The 21,349-nt window shown below is 42.2% G+C and overlaps 1 protein-coding gene across 2 annotated transcripts in view; it reads left to right on the top strand.

Moving 5' to 3' along the window:
- The window catches only part of ippk (inositol 1,3,4,5,6-pentakisphosphate 2-kinase), a 129,375-nt gene that overhangs the window by 24,393 nt on the left and 83,633 nt on the right, over positions 1 to 21,349 (top strand). For both annotated transcript variants that reach the window (XM_063067574.1, XM_063067573.1), the window contains exons 2-3: positions 17,756 to 17,812; positions 21,252 to 21,347. In XM_063067574.1, the coding sequence (XP_062923644.1) occupies positions 17,756 to 17,812; positions 21,252 to 21,347 (153 nt within the window). The remainder of the gene's footprint in view (positions 1 to 17,755; positions 17,813 to 21,251; positions 21,348 to 21,349) is intronic.

Raw genomic sequence — 21,349 nt, 5'->3', positions numbered from 1 at the left:
GACAAGGCGCCGCAAGGGAGGTTGGTCAAGAAGGTTTAGTCGCTCGGCATTCAAGATGAAGTAGTAAATTGGATTAGAAATTGTCTTTGTAGGAGAAGCCAGAGAGTGATATTAGATGGTTGCCTCCCTGACTGGAGGCTTGTGACGAGTGGTGTGCCACGGGGATCGGTAATCGTTCCTTTGTTGTTTGTCATAGAAACATAGAAAATAGGTGCAGGAGTAGGCCATTCGGCCCTTCGAGCCTGCACCGCCATTTATTATGATCATGGCTGATCATCCAACTGAGAACCCTGCCCCAGCCTTCGCTCCATACCCCCTGATCCCCGTAGCCACAAGGGCCATATCTAACTCCCTCTTAAATATAGCCAATGAACTGGCCTCAACTGTATCTATATCAATGGATGATAATGTGGTTAACTGTATCAGCAAATTTGTAGATGTCACCAAGATTGGGGATGTTGTTGACAGTGGGGAAGACTATGAAAACTTGCAGTGGGATCTGGACCAGCTGGAAAAATGGACTGAAAAATGGCAGATGGAAGTTACTGATGACAAGTGTGAGGTGTTGCATTTGGGGAGGATAAACCAGGATAGGTCTTACACAGTGAGTGTTAGGGCATTGAGAAGTGTGGTAAAATAGAGGGATGTGGGGATACAAATCCATAATTCCTTGATAGTGGAGTCATAGGTAGATAGGGTCATAAAGAAAGCTTTTGGCACCTTGGCCTTCATAGATCAAAGTAATGAGTATTGGAGTTGGGATGCTATGTTGAAGTTGTACAAGATGTTGCTGAGGCCTAACTTGGAGTATTGTGTGCAGTTTTGGTCATCTACCTACAGGACAGATGTAAATAAGATTGAAAGAGTACAGAGGATATTTACAAAGATGTTGCTGGGACCGGAGGACCTGAATTACAGGGAAAGGTTAGGACTATATTTCCTAGAATGTAGAAGATTTTGGGGGAGATTTAATAGAGGTATACAAAATTATGAGGGGTATAAATGCCAAGTAAATGCAAGCAGGTTTTTTCCGCTGAGACTGCAATTAGAGGTCATGGGTTAAGGATGAAAAGTGAAATGTTTAAGGGGAACGTGAGGGGAAACTTCTTCTCTCAGAGGATGGTGGGAGTGTGGAACGAGCTGCCAGTGCAAGTGGTGGATGTGACTTTGATTTCTGTGCTTAAGAGAAGTTTGGAGGGGTGGGATATTGAGGGCTATGGTCTGGGTGCAGGTTAATAGGACTGAGCAGCTTAAATGGCTCAACATTGTCTAGATGTGCCGAAGGGCCTGTCTCTGTGTTGAGTGTTCTATGTGCCCCCAACTGGTGCTGGCAAACCCTGTCTTTAGTTAAATAACCTCAGATTTCAAAGGTGTGGCCTACTACAGTGTTTTTTAATCCTACTTGATTTGACATTGGTATTCTTAAGACATCTGACTGTAATGTAGGGGGAAAAATCTAATAGTGTTTTTTCTGATTGTGTTATATCTTTCAGCACTCCAACAATGGGTTCTTTAAAGTGGTGTCATTGTAGCATTTTAAGAAAAGTAACTAGAACTGAGAAAGTGGCCAGAATATTTTTTTCCATTGAAATTGCTGGAGAGGGAAACATTAGCCAGGGCACAAGTTACCAGTTCTTGTAGAACCATTAATGATGAGCACCATTGAGTCTGCAGTGGAGAGCTGGGCTTCATGTCTTATTTAAACGCTGGTTTCTGTAATGGCAAGCACCATGCTTGACTGAGCTGAAAGTTGTGTACATGCATCTCTTTAGTGTAGCTTGAATATACGACCTTCTGGTCAAGATGGTGCCTGTTTACAACACTCCTTTGGTCGACATCTTCTGGATAGATCATGACCCCATCTTTTTCCACTTCTTTTATGTCTTTAATGTTTGTTTCTCATCTTGAATGTAATTCTGTGACTATTGGAGCCTATGTTTTGCTGTTTGGATAATGTTTGGGTGCTTCAGCGCTCTGCAGTCTCCGAGAGGATTCTGCCAGGCAGAGGCAGCATGAACGAACTTCGTGGCAGGATGTTGCACGAGCAATGTTTGACCCCATTTCACTGATTATAGTTTTCATTGTTACTGCTTAAAGCAATGAGGGTGAGTGTGGAAGTTTGGAGATCGTTTGGGTATTCCAGCGTTCTGCAGTCTCTGAGAGGATTCCGGGAGGCAGTGGCAGCGTGCATAGTGGGCAGGCTGCGGGATGGGGTGCAAGCCAGTACTTGGCTCCATTTCATCAATTATAGCTTCCATTGTTTGGCAATTAAAGCGACGAGGGAGATCGAAACTTTGAAGCGAGTGCAGAGGGTGAGCGCTAGTACCAGAGAGGGGAGAGCCTGCCGCTGTGCCCAGATGGTGTTGCGTTTTGCATGTGGACTTCGACTATAGACTTTTTTTTTCAGTCTTATAGTTTTTATACTCCGTGATTTTTTGCCTGTTCTTCTCATTTTTTGTGTGCAGGGAGGGGGATTGGGGGTTCAAAGTGCCTGATCCATTTTGTTCGGTGTTTTTTTTTTGCAGGGAGGAGGGATTTGGGGGTTGATGATTATACTGTCTTGCTTTTCTTTCTTGGTTTCATGACTACCCAGAGAATTGAAGAATTTCAGAGTTGTATACTTGGATAGTAAATGAATCTTTGACTCTTAAAGTGCTACTTGTGATTCAGGTGTGATGCTAATACGCTTAAAAAGATCTATCCACTACCTTTCCTACTACAAGATAATACAGTGAATTCTGGTTAATTGGAACACATCAGGACCAATACAATTTGGCCCAATTAAGAGGCTGTCCCAATTAGCTGGTTTCATGGAAATAGTTAAAAAGGTATATTTAAAAAAAAGACAAACTACTATTTAACTGAGTAACAAATTATGTATTTAAATGAAATATAGAACAAGTTAGAACACTATCAATACTACTGCAGGCTGGTGGCATAGCGGCATCAGCGCTGGACTTCGGAGCGAAGGCTCTCAAGTTCGAATCCAGCCAGCTCCCTTGCACGCTTTCCATCCGTGCTGGGTTGAGCGTCAAGCTAGCAACTCAGCCTTGTAAAAATAAGAAAGCCTGCTAAAAAAAACGCCGTCATGACAGCGTCCCGATGACTCCACTTGGAGTTAAGGGCTTTCTTCTTCTTCTTCATCAATATTACTATGATACTATAAACAGGAGAAAATCTGCAGATGATGGAAATCAAAGTAGTACCAAATCAGTGCAGACACCAAGCGCAGATAATGGACTGCCTTCATATAATGCTTTCAATAATTGCATCCTCCAAACCTTAATATTTATTGTAACATTCAAGATGACTGTTGATACCTTAATTCTTTGTAGTTCCCAAATTGAAGATGTGAAATTATTTCATTTTCACTTCTAGCTGTTTCTGGCATCTCCAAGCCTGAATGCCACAGTGAGCAAAAGAGTTCTGAATTGTCTTGCTGTTATTACTCGCCAACTTCATAGAACATGGAACGTAGAAATCTACAGCACATTACAGGCCCTTTGGCCTACACTGTTGCGCTGACCATCTAACCTTCTCTAGAAACTGCCTAGAATTACCCTGCCACATAGCCCTCTATTTTTCTAAACTCCATGTACCTATCTAAGAGTCTCTTAAAAGACCCAATTGTATCCGCCTCCACCACTGTCACTGGCAGTGCATTCCACACACCTGCCACTCTGTGTGGAAAAACTTACCCTTGACATCCCCTCTGTACCTACTTCCAAGCACCTTAAAATTATGCCCCTTCGTGTTAGCCAATTTAACCCTGGGAAAAAGCCTCTGACTATCCACATGATCAATGCCTCTCATCACCTTATACACCTCTATCAGGTCACCTCTCATTCTCTTATCACTCCAAGGAGAAAAGACCAAGTTCACTCAACCTATTCTCATAAGGCTCACTCTCCAATCCAGGCAAAATCCTTATAAATCTCCTCTGTACTCTTTCTATAGTATCCACATACTTCCTGTAGTGAGGTGACTGGAACTGCACACGGTACTCCAAATGGAGTCTGACCAAAGTCTTGTATAGCTGTAACATTACATTTCATTTTTAAATCTTTTTATTAATATTGAAAGTCAATAAAAATACATTAAAGTAGTCAAATCAACATATCAATATGTACAGTAAGAGTTAAACTATCAAATAACTGATTAACCAAGCTAATAAGAAAAAACAATATGTTAAAACTATTTTTTTTGGAAAAAAGAAAGAAGGGAAAAAGAACCCCTACTAACTAAAACAAAAAAACCCTACCAACCAAAAAAAAAGAGAAAAAAAACCCATTGGGAGCACAACCCCGGAGCTATACGCTATACAAGCTTCCATAAAAGAAAAACATCAATCCACCAACCAAATCCAATTACACAAGAATCAGAAGGGGACCATCTTAATTAACTCGGATCAAATGATAGTAGCGGGCAAAGGAGCCCCACCTTTTCTCAAAGTCAAATCGAGGATCAAAAGTTCGACTTCTAATTTTCTCCAAACTAAGACATAACATCACCTGAGAGAACCATTGTATCAAAGTGGGAGCAGAGGCATCTTTCCATTTCAATAAAATAGCCCTTCTGGCCAATAGTGTGACAAATGCAATTACATGTTGGTCTGATATAGAAATACCGTGAATATATTAAGGAATTATGCTGAACAAAACTGTCAATTTATTAGGTTGTAAATTAATTTTTAAACCTTTAGAAATTATAGAGAAAATAGATTTCCAAAACTGTTTCAATACAGAACATGACCAAAACATATATGCCAATGTAGCTGTCTCAGTTTTACATCTATCACACTGACTATCAACATTAGGAGATATTTTAGGCAGTCTCTCCTTTGTCAAATAGTAACGATGTACAATTTTAAATTGAATTAGAGAGTGACTGGCACAAATCGAAGAAGAGTTAACCAACTTCAAAATTCGCAACCAATCCTCTGTTATCAGGGTCATGTTAAGCTCTCTTTCCCAATCTTGCTTAATCTTAAGTAAAGGATAATTATACTGTTGTAATAGTAAATTATAACTTTTCCCAATAAAACCTTTCACTAAAGGATTCATTTTTAAAATAATGTCTAACAGGTTAGAATCTTGTATATATGGAAAATTACTTAAATATTCCTGTAAGAAATGTCTGACCTGAAGATATTGCAAGAAATGTGTGTGTGAGAGAGAATATTTAGTTACTAATTTCTCAAAAGACATCGATCGACCTTCTTGAAACGGATCCATGAAGGAATAACTCCTTTATTCCTCTAAAGAAAAAAGGTAGGATCACTAACTTTCAGTTAGTCCTGACGAAGGGTCTTGGCCCGAAACGTCGACTGTACCTCTTCCTAGAGATGCTGCCTGGCCTGCTGCATTCATCAGCAACTTTTATGTGTGTTGCAGGATCACTAAGTGAAGGTTTAAATAGTTTCGATAAATTAAACTAAGAAAGTTAAATTTTTAAAGATTAAAAAAATTACGAAACTGGTACCAAATTCGAAATGACTGCTTAGTCATAGGATATAAATTTAGAATAGAAATTTTGGCTAGTTGTACAGTTAAAGAGGCTCCTAATATCGAAGTTAAGTAAAATTGTTTCACAGGTTTCAATTCCAAATCAACCCAAGTTGGTCGTTCATTTTTATCAGTCCAATATAACCAAGAACACACACAACATATATTAACCACCCAATAATACATTCTTAAATTAGGCAAAGCAAGACCTCCATCCTTTTTTGATTTTTGTAAATGATATTTTAGCTGTAACATTACCTCACAGCTCTTGAACTCAGTCCCACAGTTGATGAATGCCAACACACCATCTGCCTTCTTAACAGTACTGTCAACCTGTGCAGCAGCTTTGAGTGTCCTATGGACACAGACCCTAAGAACTATTAACCTGAATGGGCAAGAAATTCTCCCCCATTTCACGTACATCTGCTCTCACTCCATCCTCCCGCCACCCCACTAGGAATAGGGTTCCCCTGGTCCTCACCTACCACCCCACCAGCCTCCGGGTCCAACATATTATTCTCCGTAACTTCTGCCACCTCCAATGGGATCCCACCACTAAGCACATCTTTCCCTCCCCCAACCCCGCTTTCCGCAGGGATCGCTCCGTACACAACTCCCTTGTCCATTCGTCCCCCCCATCCCTCCCCACTGATCTCCCTCCTGGCACTTATCCGTGTAAGCGGAACAAGTGCTACACATGCCCTTACACTTCCTCCCTTACCACCATTCAGGGCCCCAAACAGTCCTTCCAGGTGAGGCAACACTTCACCTGTGAGTCGACTGGGGTGATATACTGCGTCCGGTGCTCCCGATGTGGCCTTCTATATATTGGTGAGACCCGACGCAGACTGGGAGACCGCTTTGCTGAACATCTACGCTCTGTCCGCCAGAGAAAGCAGGATCTCCCAGTGGCCACACATTTTAATTCCACATCCCATTCCCATTCTGACATGTCTATCCACGGCCTCCTCTACTGTAAAGATGAAGCCACACTCAGGTTGGAGGAACAACACCTTATATTCCGTCTGGGTAGCCTCCAACCTGATGGCATGAACATCGACTTCTCTAACTTCCGCTAATGCCCCACCTCCCCCTCGTACCCCATCTGTTACTTTTTTTTATACACACATTCTTTTTCTCACTCTCCTTTTTCTCCCTCTGTCCCTCTGAATATACCCCTTGCCCATCCTCTGGGTCCCCCCCCCCCGTCTTTCTTCCCGGACCTCCTGTCCCATGATCCTCTCATATCCCCTTTTGCCAATCACCTGTCCAGCTCTCGGCTCTATCCCTCCCCCTCCTGTCTTCTCCTATCATTTTGGATCTCCCCCTCCCCCTCCCACTTTCAAATCTCTTACTCACTCTTCCTTCAGTTAGTCCTGACGAAGGGTCTCGGCCTGAAACGTCGACTGCACCTCTTCCTAGAGATGCTGCCTGGCCTGCTGCGTTCACCAGCAACTTTTGTGTGTGTTGCTTGAATTTCCAGCATCTGCAGAATTCCTGTTGTTTGGGCAAGAAATGTTTGTTTTTGTTCCATTATTTTATAATTATCAGTGGTATCTTAACCAGTCTGAAATCATTTGAAAATGAATCATTTAAAAATAAGCAAATCTGAGCATGCATCTTGGTGTGATGTTTTGCTTCTCATATGGGTATATTAATGTTGCCATGTCTGAAACAGTTAGGGCTTGAGAGTGCAAGCTGTTCTCTGGTTTTTAGGATTTGTAGTCTGGATTGAAAATAGACTGGTCACATCACATTGATTATCTTCTGCGGAGCTGGGAATAATCCCATTTGATGTGAATGAGCACATTTTTGGCTGGCCTCAACTGTCAAGATACAGGTCTGTGCTGCACAAAAGAGAATAGTGTTGCCTGGCTGGTCTCAAGGAAATTGTTATTCCTTTGTGATCAGTTGGAAATCTACTTGCAGGTTATTTAAGTTGGAAATGGACCCAGACTTGGTTTTTGAGCTTCTTCAAAGTTTCTCAAGATTGCTGTCCTACCTTTTTGTAAATCTGGGTATATTGCCAAGATACTCTATCAGTGTGGATCAGTGTAGAAGGGATTGAGCTGAATGGGAATGCGTGGGGCAAAAGAACTTGTGTTTACAGCTGGAATAATAATGTTCAGCTGGCCAGGTAACATCTGTGGAATGAGTTAATACTTAATACGAATGGATGCCAACTGGTTGGCATGGATGTAGTGGACTGAATGATCTTTTTTCCTGCTGTGTATGACTTCGACTTCTATCAAATTCTATTCAAGTAGGTAAGCTACCTGCAGATGAAAGATGTGTCCCCCACTGAGCCAGGTTGGCAGTATGCCACATTGAAGCTTTATGATTAAGATTATGAGGACATGCAGTCCCTTTTATTGTCATTTAATAATGCATGCATCAAGAAATGATAAAAATGTTTTTCCAGAATGATATCATGAAAAACACGTTGCAAACTGACTTAAAAACTAACAAAAACCACATAATTATAACATATAGTTACAACAGTGCAAAGCAATACCGTAATTTGATAAGAACAGACCATGGCACAGTAAAAGTCTCAAAGTCTCTCGAAAGTCCCATCATCTGATGCAGACGATAAACCTCCAGTGCCGCCAACTTGCCGATGCAGCATCCCGGAAGCATCCAACCACAGTCTGACTCCGAGTCCATCCGAAAACTCCGAGCCTCCGACCACCTCTTTGACACCAAGCACCGAGCACCATCTCTGCTGAGCATTTCGACCCCGGCCCTGGCAGCAGGCGATACGCAAAGCCGAGGATTTGGGGCCTTCCCCTCCGGAGATTCTCGATCGCACAGTTGCAGTGGCAGCGAAGCAGGCATTTCTGAAGTTACTCCAGATGTTCCTCTGCGCTTCTCATGGCTATCTCCATCAAATCTGGATTGTGCACGGCACCCCTAGTTACACATATCGATATTCATTCGGAACAGCCGCGCACGCTGCGTCGTGCCGCCATCTTCTCCTCCCTTAAAAAGAGCAGTTTCCAAAGATGACAACAAAACGAACTTTACAAACATAAGTTTAAGGTTCATCATTAAAAAGAATTATAGTTGTTAACATATTAGGGGATATTACCGATTTCACTCTGTATAGGAAGGCATCCAATCATAACTGGGTTCAAATCTCTTACTAGCTCTTCTTTCAGTTAGTCCTGACGAAGGGTCTTGGCCTGAAACGTCGACTGTACCTCTTCCTAGAGATGCTGCCTGGCCTGCTGCATTCTCCAGCAACTTTGATGTTAGCAAATACATAATGCTGTGGCAGGAACCGTGCCAGAATCAGATTATGCTTCTTTGATTTGTAATGTGTTGCTAATGGCAAATTGATGGGAGAAGGACATATGAATATGGATGGTCAGCAAAAATGACCAGTTCTCGAACAGTAAGAGGAAGTTACCTAAAGTTGTAGAATTCTATGCTAAGCCCTGCAGTCTGCAAAGTGTCCAAATATAATGAGTCCTGTTAAATCCTGCAAGCTGCAAAAGCTTCTGCTGTTCTTTGTAACATTGCAAAAAGTCTCAGTGGGAGTGAGACAGTGTACTAAAAGTGGAAGTTCAGGTTCACTTCTGTGGACTGAACACCAGTGCTATGCAAATGATCAGTCTGTACTTCACCAATTTAGAGGCCTGTAGCTTTATAGCTTTCATTCAAAATATGAAGTTTGTTAAGAGGAATAGCTGAAAATAGAGGTGTTAAGGTAAACCTACAAAAGGATACATGGGTATGCAGATAAGAGGATGGAAGAATGATGGTTATATATAGCATAAAGTGAGAGAGACATAGTGAGTGTATTTTATATGATGTGTCCTTTGTAATTAAGATTGACTAATGAATAAGCAATGGAAAAACAAAAACACAAATCCAGTTACACACATCAAAGTTGCTGGTGAACGCAGCAGGCCAGGCAGCATCTCTAGGAAGAGGTACAGTCGACGTTTCAGGCTGAGACCCTTCGTCAGGACTAACTGAAAGAAGAGCTAGTAAGAGATTTGAACCCAGTTATGATTGGATGCCTTCCTATACAGAGTGGAGGCTACCCAGACGGAATATAAGGTGTGGTTCCTCCAACCTGAGTGTGGCTTCATCTTTACAGGAGAGGAGGCAGTGAATAGACATGTCAGAATGGGAATGGGATGTGGAATTAAAATGTGTGGCCACTGGGAGATCCTGCTTTCTCTGGCGGACAGGGCGTAGGTGTTCAGCAAAGCGGTCTGGTCTCCCAGTCTGCGTTGGGTCTCGCCAATATATGGAAGGCCACATCGGGAGCACCGGACGCAGTATATCACCCCAGCCGACTCACAGGTGAAGTGTCGCCTCACCTGGAAGGACTGTTTGGGGCCCTGAATGGTGGTAAGGGAGGAAGTGTAAGGGCATGTGTAGCACTTGTTCCGCTTACACGGATAAGTGCCAGGAGGGAGATCAGTGGGGAGGGAATGGGGGGGACGAATGGACAAGGGAGTCACGTAGGGAGCAATCCCTGCAGAAAGCGGGGGTGGGGGAGGGAAAGATGTGCTTAGTGGCGGGATCCCGTTGGAGGTGGCGGAAATTACGGCGAATAATATGTTGGACCCAGAGGCTGGTGGGGTGGTAGGTGAGGACCAGGGGAACCCTATTCCTAGTGGGGTGATGGGAGGATGGAGTGAGAGCAGATGTGCGTGAAATGGGGGAGATGCGTTTGAGAGCAGAGTTGATGGTGGAGGAAGGGAAGCCCCTTTCTTTAAAAAAGGAGGACATCTCCCTCGTCCTGGAATGAAAAGCCTCATCCTGAGAGCAGATGCGGCGGAGACGGAGGAATTGCGAGAAGGGGATGGCATTTTTGCAAGAGACAGGGTGAGAAGAGGAATAGTCCAGATAGCTGTGAGAGTCAGTAGGCTTATAGTAGACATCAGTGGATCAGATGTCTCCAGAGATAGAGACAGAAAGATCTAGAAAGGGGACGGAGGTATCAGAAATGGACCAGGTAAACTTGAAGGCAGGGTGAAAGTTGGAGGCAAAGTTAATAAAGTCAACGAGCTCAGCATGTGTGCAGGAAGCAGCGCCAATGCAGTCGTCGATGTAGCGAAGGAAAAGTGGGGGACAGATAGCAGGATAGGCACGGAACATAGATTGTTCCACAAAGCCAACAAAAAGGCAGGCATAGCTAGGACCCATACGGGTGTCCATAGCTACACCTTTAGTTTGGATGAAGTGGGAGGAGCCAAAGGAGAAATTATTAAGAGTAAGGACTAATTCCACTAGACGGAGCAGAGTGGTGGTAGAGGGAACTGATTAGGTCTGGAATCTAAGAAGAAGCGGAGAGCTTTGAGAGAGACCTTCCTAATGGGGGATGGAAGTATATAGGGACTGGACATCCATGGTGAAAATAAAGCTGTGGGGGCCAGGGAACTTAAAATCATCGAAAAGTTTAAGAGTGTGAGAAGTGTCACGAACATAGGTAGGAAGGGATTGCACAAGGGGGGATAAAACTGTGTCCAGGTATGCAGAAACGAGTTCGGTGGGGCAGGAGCAAGCTGAGACAGTAGGTCTGCCAGGACAGGCAGGTTTGTGGATCTTGGGTAGGAGGTAGAAACGGGAGGTGCGAGGTCTGTCCGCCAGAGAAAGCAGGATCTCCCAGTGGCCACACATTTTAATTCCACATCCCATTCCCATTCTGATATGTCTATCCACGGCCTCCTCTACTGTAAAGATGAAGCCACACTCAGGTTGGAGGAACAACACCAACAACACCGTCTGGGTAGCCTCCAACCTGATGGCGTGAACATTGACTTCTCTAACTTCCGCTAATGCCCCACCTCCCCCTCGTACCTCATCTGTTATTTATTTTTATACACACATTCTTTCTCTCACTCTCCTTTTTCTCCCTCTGTCCCTCTGACTATACCCCTTGCCCATCCTCTGGTGCCCCCCCCCGTCTTTCTTCCCGGACCTCCTGTCCCATGATCCTCTCGTATCCCCTTTTGCCAATCACCTGTCCAGCTCTCGGCTCTATCCCTCCCCCTCCTGTCTTCTCCTATCATTTTGGATCTCCCCCTCCCCCTCCCACTTTCAAATCTCTTACTCACTCTTCCTTCAGTTAGTCCTGACGAAGGGTCTCGGCCCGAAACGTTGACTGTACCTCTTCCTACAGATGCTACCTGGCCTGCTGCGTTCACCAGTAACTTTGATGTGTGTTGCTTGAATTTCCAGCATCTGCAGAATTCCTGTTGATTATGTATTTGCTATTGCCTTTTTGATGATTATTCCTTTTTGTTTTCCCTTTATTTTTTATTCTACTTGGTTCTCTCCAGCCTTCTCAGTCTAAAAACTTGTTTTCTCTTTTTCCTAATTTGGAGGAAGAGTCCTGCATCTGAAACTTTGCCTGTATCTCTTTCCAGAGATGTTGTCTTGCCCGCTGAGTGTTGCCAACAAGTTTGGTTTTATTACAACTTCTGAGTCATCTCTGGATAAATCTCTCTTTATGATTTTGTTGCAGCAGCATATTCTACATGCTGTATTATTTGGTCTGTGTCGTGCTCAGTCGTAATTTTAAAGATGTCAAATGAATTACTTCGGTTTCTTTGGAAGCAAAAAGAAATTCATTCTGAAGTTTCCTTAAGATATGCATGTTTGATATGAATGTTGATTCTGAACCTCCTGCCTTTCTCTGTTTTAGTACAGCTGCCAAGCCTTGTGCTAACCAAAAGCTTGTTTGTGGCCTAAATTTAATCCTTCTGCTTAGTAAATTTGATCACTTGAAATGAAGTCTTTTTTAATATTCTTGTTATGATCCATTGCTATTATAGTAGTTTGTGCATTTTTATCTGCAGGTCCTTTTGTGTATCTCCTGATTTTGTGCCCCATGTTTATTGCCAAATACAATATAAAATCATTGGCTAATGTTTCTGTAGTTCGCTTTTCTCTGATTTATTGTTATCCTCAATATTGCACAACTCCAATATCCCAATAGGATTACTCTTCATTGTGCTATATCTAGAACTATACTTAAGAATGATTTTACAGAGATATTACTTAACTGGAGCCACAGTCCAGAACAACCATATTTGAGGGCATTACATCTTTGTAGAACCATTATGAACCTCATCTCCCATAAGTGCTTGAATAGGCCCAAGTCCTAGTAGAACATTACCCAATGGAATCACAAACTACTATCAACAAATTATGTACACAGTGCTATATGCTGCCATGCTTCAAAATGAAATCATGATTTTGCAAGGAATAACAAAGCAGTTGTGGAAGGTATTTTTGGGGGGGGGTGCAGAAAAATGTAGAAATCTACTTGTGTTCAGCTCTCAAGGCATGACTAAAAATTGAATATCTCAGAACCTTTCCAACTCGTGTTCGGCTCTTGCGTATGCTTGAACATTTGTGAGATGACTGGAATAGATTTGTTGATTACTGTGGGTCTACAGGCATTTTTTATTTATGATGTGGCGCATCTGTTTGTGGTCACATTTCCAACTTGTGAACCGTTGACATAATGAATAGTTCACAGAAACTATTATGTACAAAGAAAGCTTGTCTAAGCTGGAAAGACCTGTATTCAGATACAGAGTTTCTTGTGATGAAACTGTCTCAGACTCGAGGAGAGCAATCAAGATGGTTGAGTAAACTAACAATTCATTTACGTCATAACATCAGTACTTAGGAGCAAGGCCACAAGAAAAACACTTACTACTTCAAAAAACATGCGTCCAGTCTTGGTTCCTTGTTTACAGAACACATGAAGGGTGTACTTCCTCCTTGCCCATAAGTGGCATTAAATTTTTAGGTCGCAAACATTTGTCTTAAAGAATTGAGTCTTTAGATTTTCCATGTATCATGCTCTGTGAATGACTGCATGGAGTTCTGCTCTAATGCACTGACATTTGGTGGCAATGCTGGGATAGTCAGTAGTGTGGACCTTGGGCAGATTTCAGGGCTTAGGTGCTCAGGTCCATGAGAACCTAACATTGCAGTAAGGGTCTGGTAATATACTGTAAGTGCTCAGCAAAATTGGAACATCAGTGGTTTTATGATCGGTGTGTGTCTCCATTCAGTGCTGGTGGACAGTGAAATGAATTGACCCAAGTTGTTTTTGTTTAATTCACTTGTGTGTTTGTGCATTTTGTTCTTTTCTCCTTCCATTATTAGAAATTAATACTGTCCTAATACTCCAACCTTGAGTACGGATTTCTGAATCTAACAGTTCAAGATAATGACTTTGCGACAGAGCAGGAGAAGGTCGGGAGAAGTAACAAGTCTTAAGCCAGTCCAAAGGCAGGAAAAGAAAGGGGGAAAGAAAAGGAAAAGCTTGCACTTTGACCATGAGCTGAAATGATTATGATAAAGTGACTGATGGTGGTCTAAGATAAAAGGGAAAATAGACAAAAGCTGGGTTTAGATGAGATATAAGTCTATAATATGCTTGTTAAGAAGATTGGGTGATGTTTTTCAGACTTGTAAAGGGCTTCATTCAGAGTGGAAGCGGGAAAGAAACTTAAAATGGAAAGCACAAAATAATCTGCAAATGCTGGGGTCAAAGCAACACTCACAACACGCTGGAGGAACTCAGCAGGTCGGGCAGCATCCGTGGAAAAGATCGGTTGACGTTTCAGGCCGGAACCCTTCGTCAGGACTGTAGGGGGAAGGGGCAGAGGCCCTATAAAGAAGGTGGGGGGAGGGTGGGAAGGAGAAGGCTGGAAGGTTCCAGGTGAAAAACCAGTAAAGGGTGAGGGAGGGGAAGCAGGGAGGTGATAGGCAGGAAAGGTGAAGAAGGAATAGGGGAAAGCACAATGGGTAGTAGAAGGAGGCGGAACCATGAGGGAGGTGATAGGCAGCTGGGGGAGGGGGCAGAGTGAAACTGGGATGGGGCAAGAGAGGGGGAGGGAATTACCAGAAGTTGGAGAATTCAATGTTCATACCAAGGGGCTGGAGACTACCCAGACAGTATATGAGGTGTTGCTTCTCCAACCTGAGTTGAAGTCTATCTGTGCATTAGTTTGAGGTTTCTATTTACGTATGCAGTTGTCTTCATCAAAGTTTTCAACTGCCATTATGTTCTCAAGTACTGATTCCTCCCTTCTAATTATTCGAAATATGTTAAACTTTATGATATATAATTTGTCTAATTTTTCTGCCACCATTATTCCCAGTAATCCTCAATATATTAGGCTCTTTATGCTTTGTTATTGCTTCTGATTTTTATTTATATAGCTTATTCATACAGAAGAAAGATTGTATTAGATAATTGGAAAATAAATATTACCCTTGTGTTTCATGATTCAATAGAGTTGTTTGTCGTTAGACATTATTTATCATTTCCTCAGTTAGTTCTCAATGTATTGCTTTGCTTTGGGCTACTCTGCTTTGATTGCAGTTTGATTGTTGTGGCAATCATTTTTGAGTTCATGCTTAAACTACTAGTATGTAGACAATAGAACTTTGGAGATAAATTGAAATTGTGTTAAATTGCTTTTCTACCTGGAGCATGTGGAGGAAATCCTGACACATGTACATAGTATGAAACTACTTTGCAAAGTCTGCAAGTGCAAATTAATAATACAGTTAAAGTCAGAAGTTTATACACACCTTACCCAAATACATTTAAACTCAGTTTTTCCACAATTCCTGACATTTAATTCTAGAAAACATTCCCCGTCTTAGGTCAGTTAGGATCAGTACTTTATTTTAAGAATGTGAAATGTCAGAATAATAGTAGAGAGAATGATTTATTTCATCTTTTATTTCTTTCATCACTTTCCCAGTGGGTCAGAAGTTTACATACACTTTGTTAGTATTTGGTAGCATTGCCTTTAAATTGTTTAACTTGGGTCAAACAGTAAGTTGCTGGAATTTTGTTCCATTCCTCCAGACAGAACTGGTGTAACTGAGGTTTGTAGGCCTCCTTGCTCGCACACGCTTTTTCAGTTCTGCCCACAAATTTTCTATCTGATTGAGGTCAGGGCTTTGTGATAGCCACTCCAATACCTTGACTTTGTTGTCCTTAAGCAATTTGGCCACATCTTTGGAGGTATGCTTGGGGTCATTGGCCATTTGGAGGACCCATTTGTGACCAAGCTTTAACTTCCTGGCTGATATCTTGAAATGTTGCTTCAGTATATCCACATAATTTTCCTTCTTCATGATGCCATCTATTTTGTGAAGTGCACCTGTCCGTCCTGCAGCAAAGCATCCCCACACCATGATGCTGCCACCCCCATGCTTCACGGTTGGGATGGTAAACACGAGGAAATCTGCAGATGCTGGAATTTCAAGCAACACACATAAAAGTTGCTGGTGAATATAGCAGGTCGGGCAGCATCTCTAGGAAGAGGTACGGTCCGAACGGTTGGGATGGTGTTCTTCGGCTTGCGAGCCTCAACCTTTTTCCTCCAAACATAACAATAGTGATTATGGTCAAACAGTTCGATTTTTCTTTCATCAGACCAGAGGACATTTCTCCAAAAAAGTAAGATCTTTGTCCCCAGGTGCACTTGCAAATTGTAGTCTGACTTTTTTATGGCAGTTTTGAAGCAGTGGCTTCTTCCTTGCTGAGCATCCTTTCAGGTTATGTTGATATAGGACTTGTTTTACTGTGGATATAGATATATGTCTATCTGTTTCCTCCAGCATCTTCACAAGGTCCTTTCCTGTTGTTCTGGGATTGATTTGTACTTTTCGCACCAAAGTACGTTCATCTCTAGGAGACAGAACGCGTCTCTTTCCTGAGCGGTATGACGGCTGCATGGTCCCATGGTGTTTATACTTGTGTACTATTGTTTGTTCAGATGAACGTGGTACCTTCAGGCGTTTGGAAATTGCTCCCGAGGATGAACCAGACTTGATGTCATTTTCTGACCTCAATCCAATAGAAAATTTATGGGCAGAACTGAAAAAGCGTGTGCGAGCAAGGAGGCCTACAAACCTGACTCAGTTACACCAGTTCTGCTCAGAGGAATGGAACAAAATTCCAGCAGCTTACTGTGAGAAGCTTGTGGAAGATTATCCAAAACATTTGACCTAAGTTAAACAATTTAAAGGCAATGCTACCAAATACTAACAAAGTGTATGTAAACTTCTGACCCACTGGGAAAGTGATGAAAGAAATAAAAGCTGAAATAAATCATTCTCTCTAATATTATTCTGACATTTCACATTCTTAAAATAAAATAGTGATCCTAACTGACCTAAGACAGGGAATGTTTTCTAGGATTAAATATCAGGAATTGTGAAAAACTGAGTTTAAATGTATCTGGCTAAGGTGTATATAAACTTCTGACTTCAACTGTATATAACATAGAGCTCCTACAGCACCTCCCCAGCACTAGCACAGGAGGGGATATAAACAGAAATAGTTGAAATGGCAGTGAACTCCCTCAGTAAGTAGATGAGCCTGCAGTTCACCATTTTAAAAACTCTATCTGCAGTGAGCAGTGGGCCATAACTACCAAGGCATTCACTCACTGGTTCTTGAGGATGTAGACACACAGACCTTCTCTCTGGGTCTTGCTGGATATCTCAGCATTTCTGTCTGCCCAGAAGGAGATGAGGCTTCTGGCTGGACGGCTGAGTCCTCACCTCCAGCTGGTCAGACGCAGACGCAGTTAATCCAGTTTATTTTCCAGTGATCGGACATTATGAAGTAGAATCGACAGGAGTGTGAGCTTGCAAGTATCTGCTTTAAGTCTTGCTTTAATACAGACATGATTACTGTGCTTCTGCATTCAAGTGTTCTGCTTCCAACAGCCACTTCCTCAAGTAGTAGATCATAGCGCAAAGTGAGAGACTGCTCCATTGTTAGTCTGTAACAGTGCAGCACTTTTACTGTTTTACTTGCAAGTGAGGTAGACTTGCATGTTTTAGTGTTCTTAATGTTCAGTGTTTTTCAGTCCTAGCAAAGATGAACAAGACAAGAAATTTCAACATTGGTTGGAACTGCTGCACCCATTTTGGATCAGTATGTTGAGGGGCAGTTATTACCCTAAATCTACCAGGCACCTGAACCGGCCTTCAATCGCCACTGCTCTAAACAGATTGTAGACTCACTTTCAAGGACTCTCTAAAACTTATTATTTTTTATTTGCATAGTTTGTCTTTTGTACATTGGTTGTTAGCCTTTGTTTATGTAGTTTTTTGTAAATTGTATTGCTTTTCTTTTTCCTGTAAATGCCTGCAAGAAAGTGAATTTCAAGGTAGGATATGGTAACATATGCATACTTTGATAATAAATTTACTTCAACTTTGTTTTTGTTTTCCAGCACTGCCAAGTATTGCGGTTCCTTAAGTTTCCCATTGAACTACCACAGCCAAGCAAGGTACAGTCATTTCTTCCATTATTAAAGTAGTTTGCATACAAAAAAGCTTGACTTGGCTTTAATGCAGTTCAACAAACATAACATTCTTAAAACTAGTTTTGAAGGAAATCTGTAAACTTCCTGCAGTTCCCCTCTTTCACACGGACATAAAAATGGGGAGTAGAAAAATGTTATTCTACTCATACCCAGTCAGTCAATAAGATCACATTATCAAGATTGTAACATTATCTCTACATTTACTCTTAATGACTAGCAACCTTTAAGTGTTTTACTTATTAAGTATCTATTTACCTCTTCCTTTAAAAGTATTCAAAAACTCTGCTTTCACCTTACTTTAAGGAAGAGAATTCAAAAGATTTGGGCCCTCCGAGAGGAGATTATCTTTGCTTAGTGATCCCTCACTTTTATACAGTGATCCGTAGTTCTAGATTTTTGAAGTATCATAGAACATAGGCTCTTTGGCGCACGATGTTGTGCTGATTTCCCACCGTCACCCGTAAAAATGCCTTTCCTTTTTTTTCAGTTCCTTCATCTCCACTGCATTTGTTCCCAGGATGAGGCTTTCCATTCCAGACCATCAGAGATGTCTCCTCCTTTAAAGAATGGGGTTTTCCTTCCTTTACCATTGATGGTGCCCTCATCTACATCTCCTCCCATTCCTGGACATCCACTGTCACCCCATCTTCCGGCTGTGTGAACAGAGATAGAGTTTCTTTTGTCCTTGTTTACCACACAGTCAGCCTTCGCTTTCTCCACAACTTCTATCAACTTCAACAAGGGATCCTACTACCATACACATCCTTACCCCCTCCCCCCACCACTCTCTGCTTTCCGCAGGGATCACTCTCTCTCTCTCTCTCTCTCTCTCTGAGTCTCTTGTCCAGTCATCTCTGACCACTAATTTCTCTTCTGCCACTTATCCCTGAAAACAGAAGAAGTGCTACATCTGCTCATTCATCTCCTCCCTCACCTCTGTACAGGGCCCAAACAGTTCTTGCAGATGAGGCATCACTTCACTTGCAAATTTGTTAGGGTTATCTTTCTGTATCCAGTGCTCCTGAAATGACCTCCTTTACATTGGTGAGACCGGATGTAGACTGGGGGCACCTTCATTTTATCAGCAACAAGAAGGATTTACTTGTGGCCAACCATTTTAATCCCAATCCCCACTTCCATTCTGACATGTCTGTTCATAACCTCATTTGCTGCCATGATAAGGCCACTCTCAGGTTGGAGGAGCAATATCTTTATATTCCATTTGGGTACCCTCCAATGAGATGGCATGAACGTTGATTTATCTAACCTGTTAATTTCCCCTCACCGCCCCTTTCTTCCATTCCCCACTCTGGCTTCCTTCTTACCCCTTCTCTTAACTGTCTGTTGCCTCCCCTTTCCCTTTCTCCCATGGTCCACTCTCCTTTCCCATCAGATTCTTCTTCCTGTCCTTTACCTCTTCTACCTGTCACCTCCCAACTTCTCACTTCATCCTGCCTGCTCCATTACCTCCCTTGTATTGCTTTCCCCCCCATTTCTTATTCTGGTTTATTCCCCCTTCCTTTTCAGTCCTGTTAAAGGGCCTCAGTCAGATATGCTGACTGTTTATTCATTTCTATAGATGCTGCCTGACTTGCATTTTGCTTTCCTCCAGCATTTTGTTTGTGTTGCTCTGAATTTTGAGCATCTGCAAAATCTCCTGTGTTTTTGAATTAGATGTAATTTGAGCTGCGCTGTCATGTAACATGGTGAATATAGAGAAGTGATTTTCAGTATTGCTTTTCAATCATGGATTAATGATTTTGAAAGTGGAAAAACAATGATTTAAATTGGAATAAGTCTGAAAGAAAGCAGCCGCATCAAGAAGCCTGGTAAGGAACTGCAGTGGGGTGCTGAAAGCTAGTTTTGTGTCCATGTTTGTTCTGTGGTAGCCAGGCTGAATTAAAAATCAGTTTATTCCAAGCTTGTCAGAGACTAATCTTTGAATATTATTACATATTTGGCATGTCAACAAATACACTCAAAAACTTCATAGTTGCACAGTGGAGAGCATTCTGACAGGCTGCATCTCTGTCTGGTATGGAGGGGCTACTGCACAGGACCGAAAGAAGCTGCAGAGGGTTGTAAATCTAGTCAGCTCCATCTTGGGTACTAGCCTACAAAGTACCCAGGGCATCTTCAAGGAGCGGTGTCTCAGAAAGGCAGCTTCCATTATTAAGGACCCTCCAGCACCCAGGGCATGCCCTTTTCTCACTGTTACCATCAGGTAGGAGGTACAGAAGCCTGAAGGCACACACTCAGTTATTGAAGAATAACTTCTTTCCCTCTGCCATCCGATTCCTAAATAGACATTGAACCCGTGAACACTACCTCACTTTTTTAAGCAACATACATCAAAGTTGCTGGTGAACGCAGCAGGCCAGGCAGCATCTATAGGAAGAGGCGCAGTCGACGTTTCAGGCCGAGACCCTTCGTCAGGACTCGGCCTGAAATGTCGACTGCGCCTCTTCCTATAGATGCTGCCTGGCCTGCTGCGTTCACCAGCAACTTTGATGTATGTTGCCTCACTTTTTTAATATACATTTCTGTCTTTTTGCACGATTTTTAATCTATTCAACATGGGTATACTGTAATTGATTTATTTATTATTATTATTATTTTTTTTCCTCTTCTATATTATGTATTGCTTTGAACTGCTTCTGCTAAGTTAGCAAATTTCACGACACATTTCGGTGATATAAACCTGATTCTAAATAAACTCTTCTCAGGCTTCCAGCTGGATACAGATGTCGGTTATAACCAACATTTTGATGACAAACTCTGCCATCATCTTTAGGCCAGTGGTACTTATACCCCCATGGTCCATCCCTCCAGATTGGTTAGTCCTTATCTAATCAGGTTTCTGCTCTCCTACCTTGTTTATAATCGAATTCCCATTGTTACTTAGAGTGAGACCTTCGTCTTTGTTAAAATTCTTTCCTCTAGTTTTATTTCAATGGCTTCCTTTACCAGCTGGTCCCAAAGGCCATTGGCACGGCACAGTAGTTTTGTGGCATCAAAGTCAATCCTATGGCCATTGAGAATGCAGTGTTCTGTTACTGCCAATTTCTCTGAGTAACCGAAACGGATACACCTTCTGTGTTCCTTGATGCGGGTTTCCACCATATTCACAGGAAATCCTGTAAATTCGATTGTAAGCAAGGTGAGAGAGTGGAAACCTGATTGCATGAGAACTAACCAATCCAGGGGGATAGACCTCTGGAGTATAAATACCACCAGACTAGAAATGCCCAAGTATCATTTCTGTTGAAGGTGGAGTTTGTCATCGAAACATTGGTTATACTCGATACCTGTACCTGCTGGAAGCCTGAGAAAGGTTTATTCATCATGTATGCCAGAAAAGCACTAGATTCTTTATCATTTAATACATGATTTTATTTTATAGGCCTTGGAAGAAGTTCCTCACCGGCTAAACAACGTAGTAGAATTTAGTAAACATGTGATGAAGCCATTATTGGGAGAAAACTTTGTACAACCTGGGGT

The sequence above is a fragment of the Mobula hypostoma genome, chromosome 15 (genome assembly GCF_963921235.1).
Source record: "Mobula hypostoma chromosome 15, sMobHyp1.1, whole genome shotgun sequence".
NCBI classification, from domain to species: Eukaryota; Metazoa; Chordata; class Chondrichthyes; order Myliobatiformes; family Myliobatidae; genus Mobula; species Mobula hypostoma.
The sequence above is the reverse complement of the archived record's forward strand: the minus strand, read 5'-3'. Positions and strand labels throughout refer to the sequence as shown.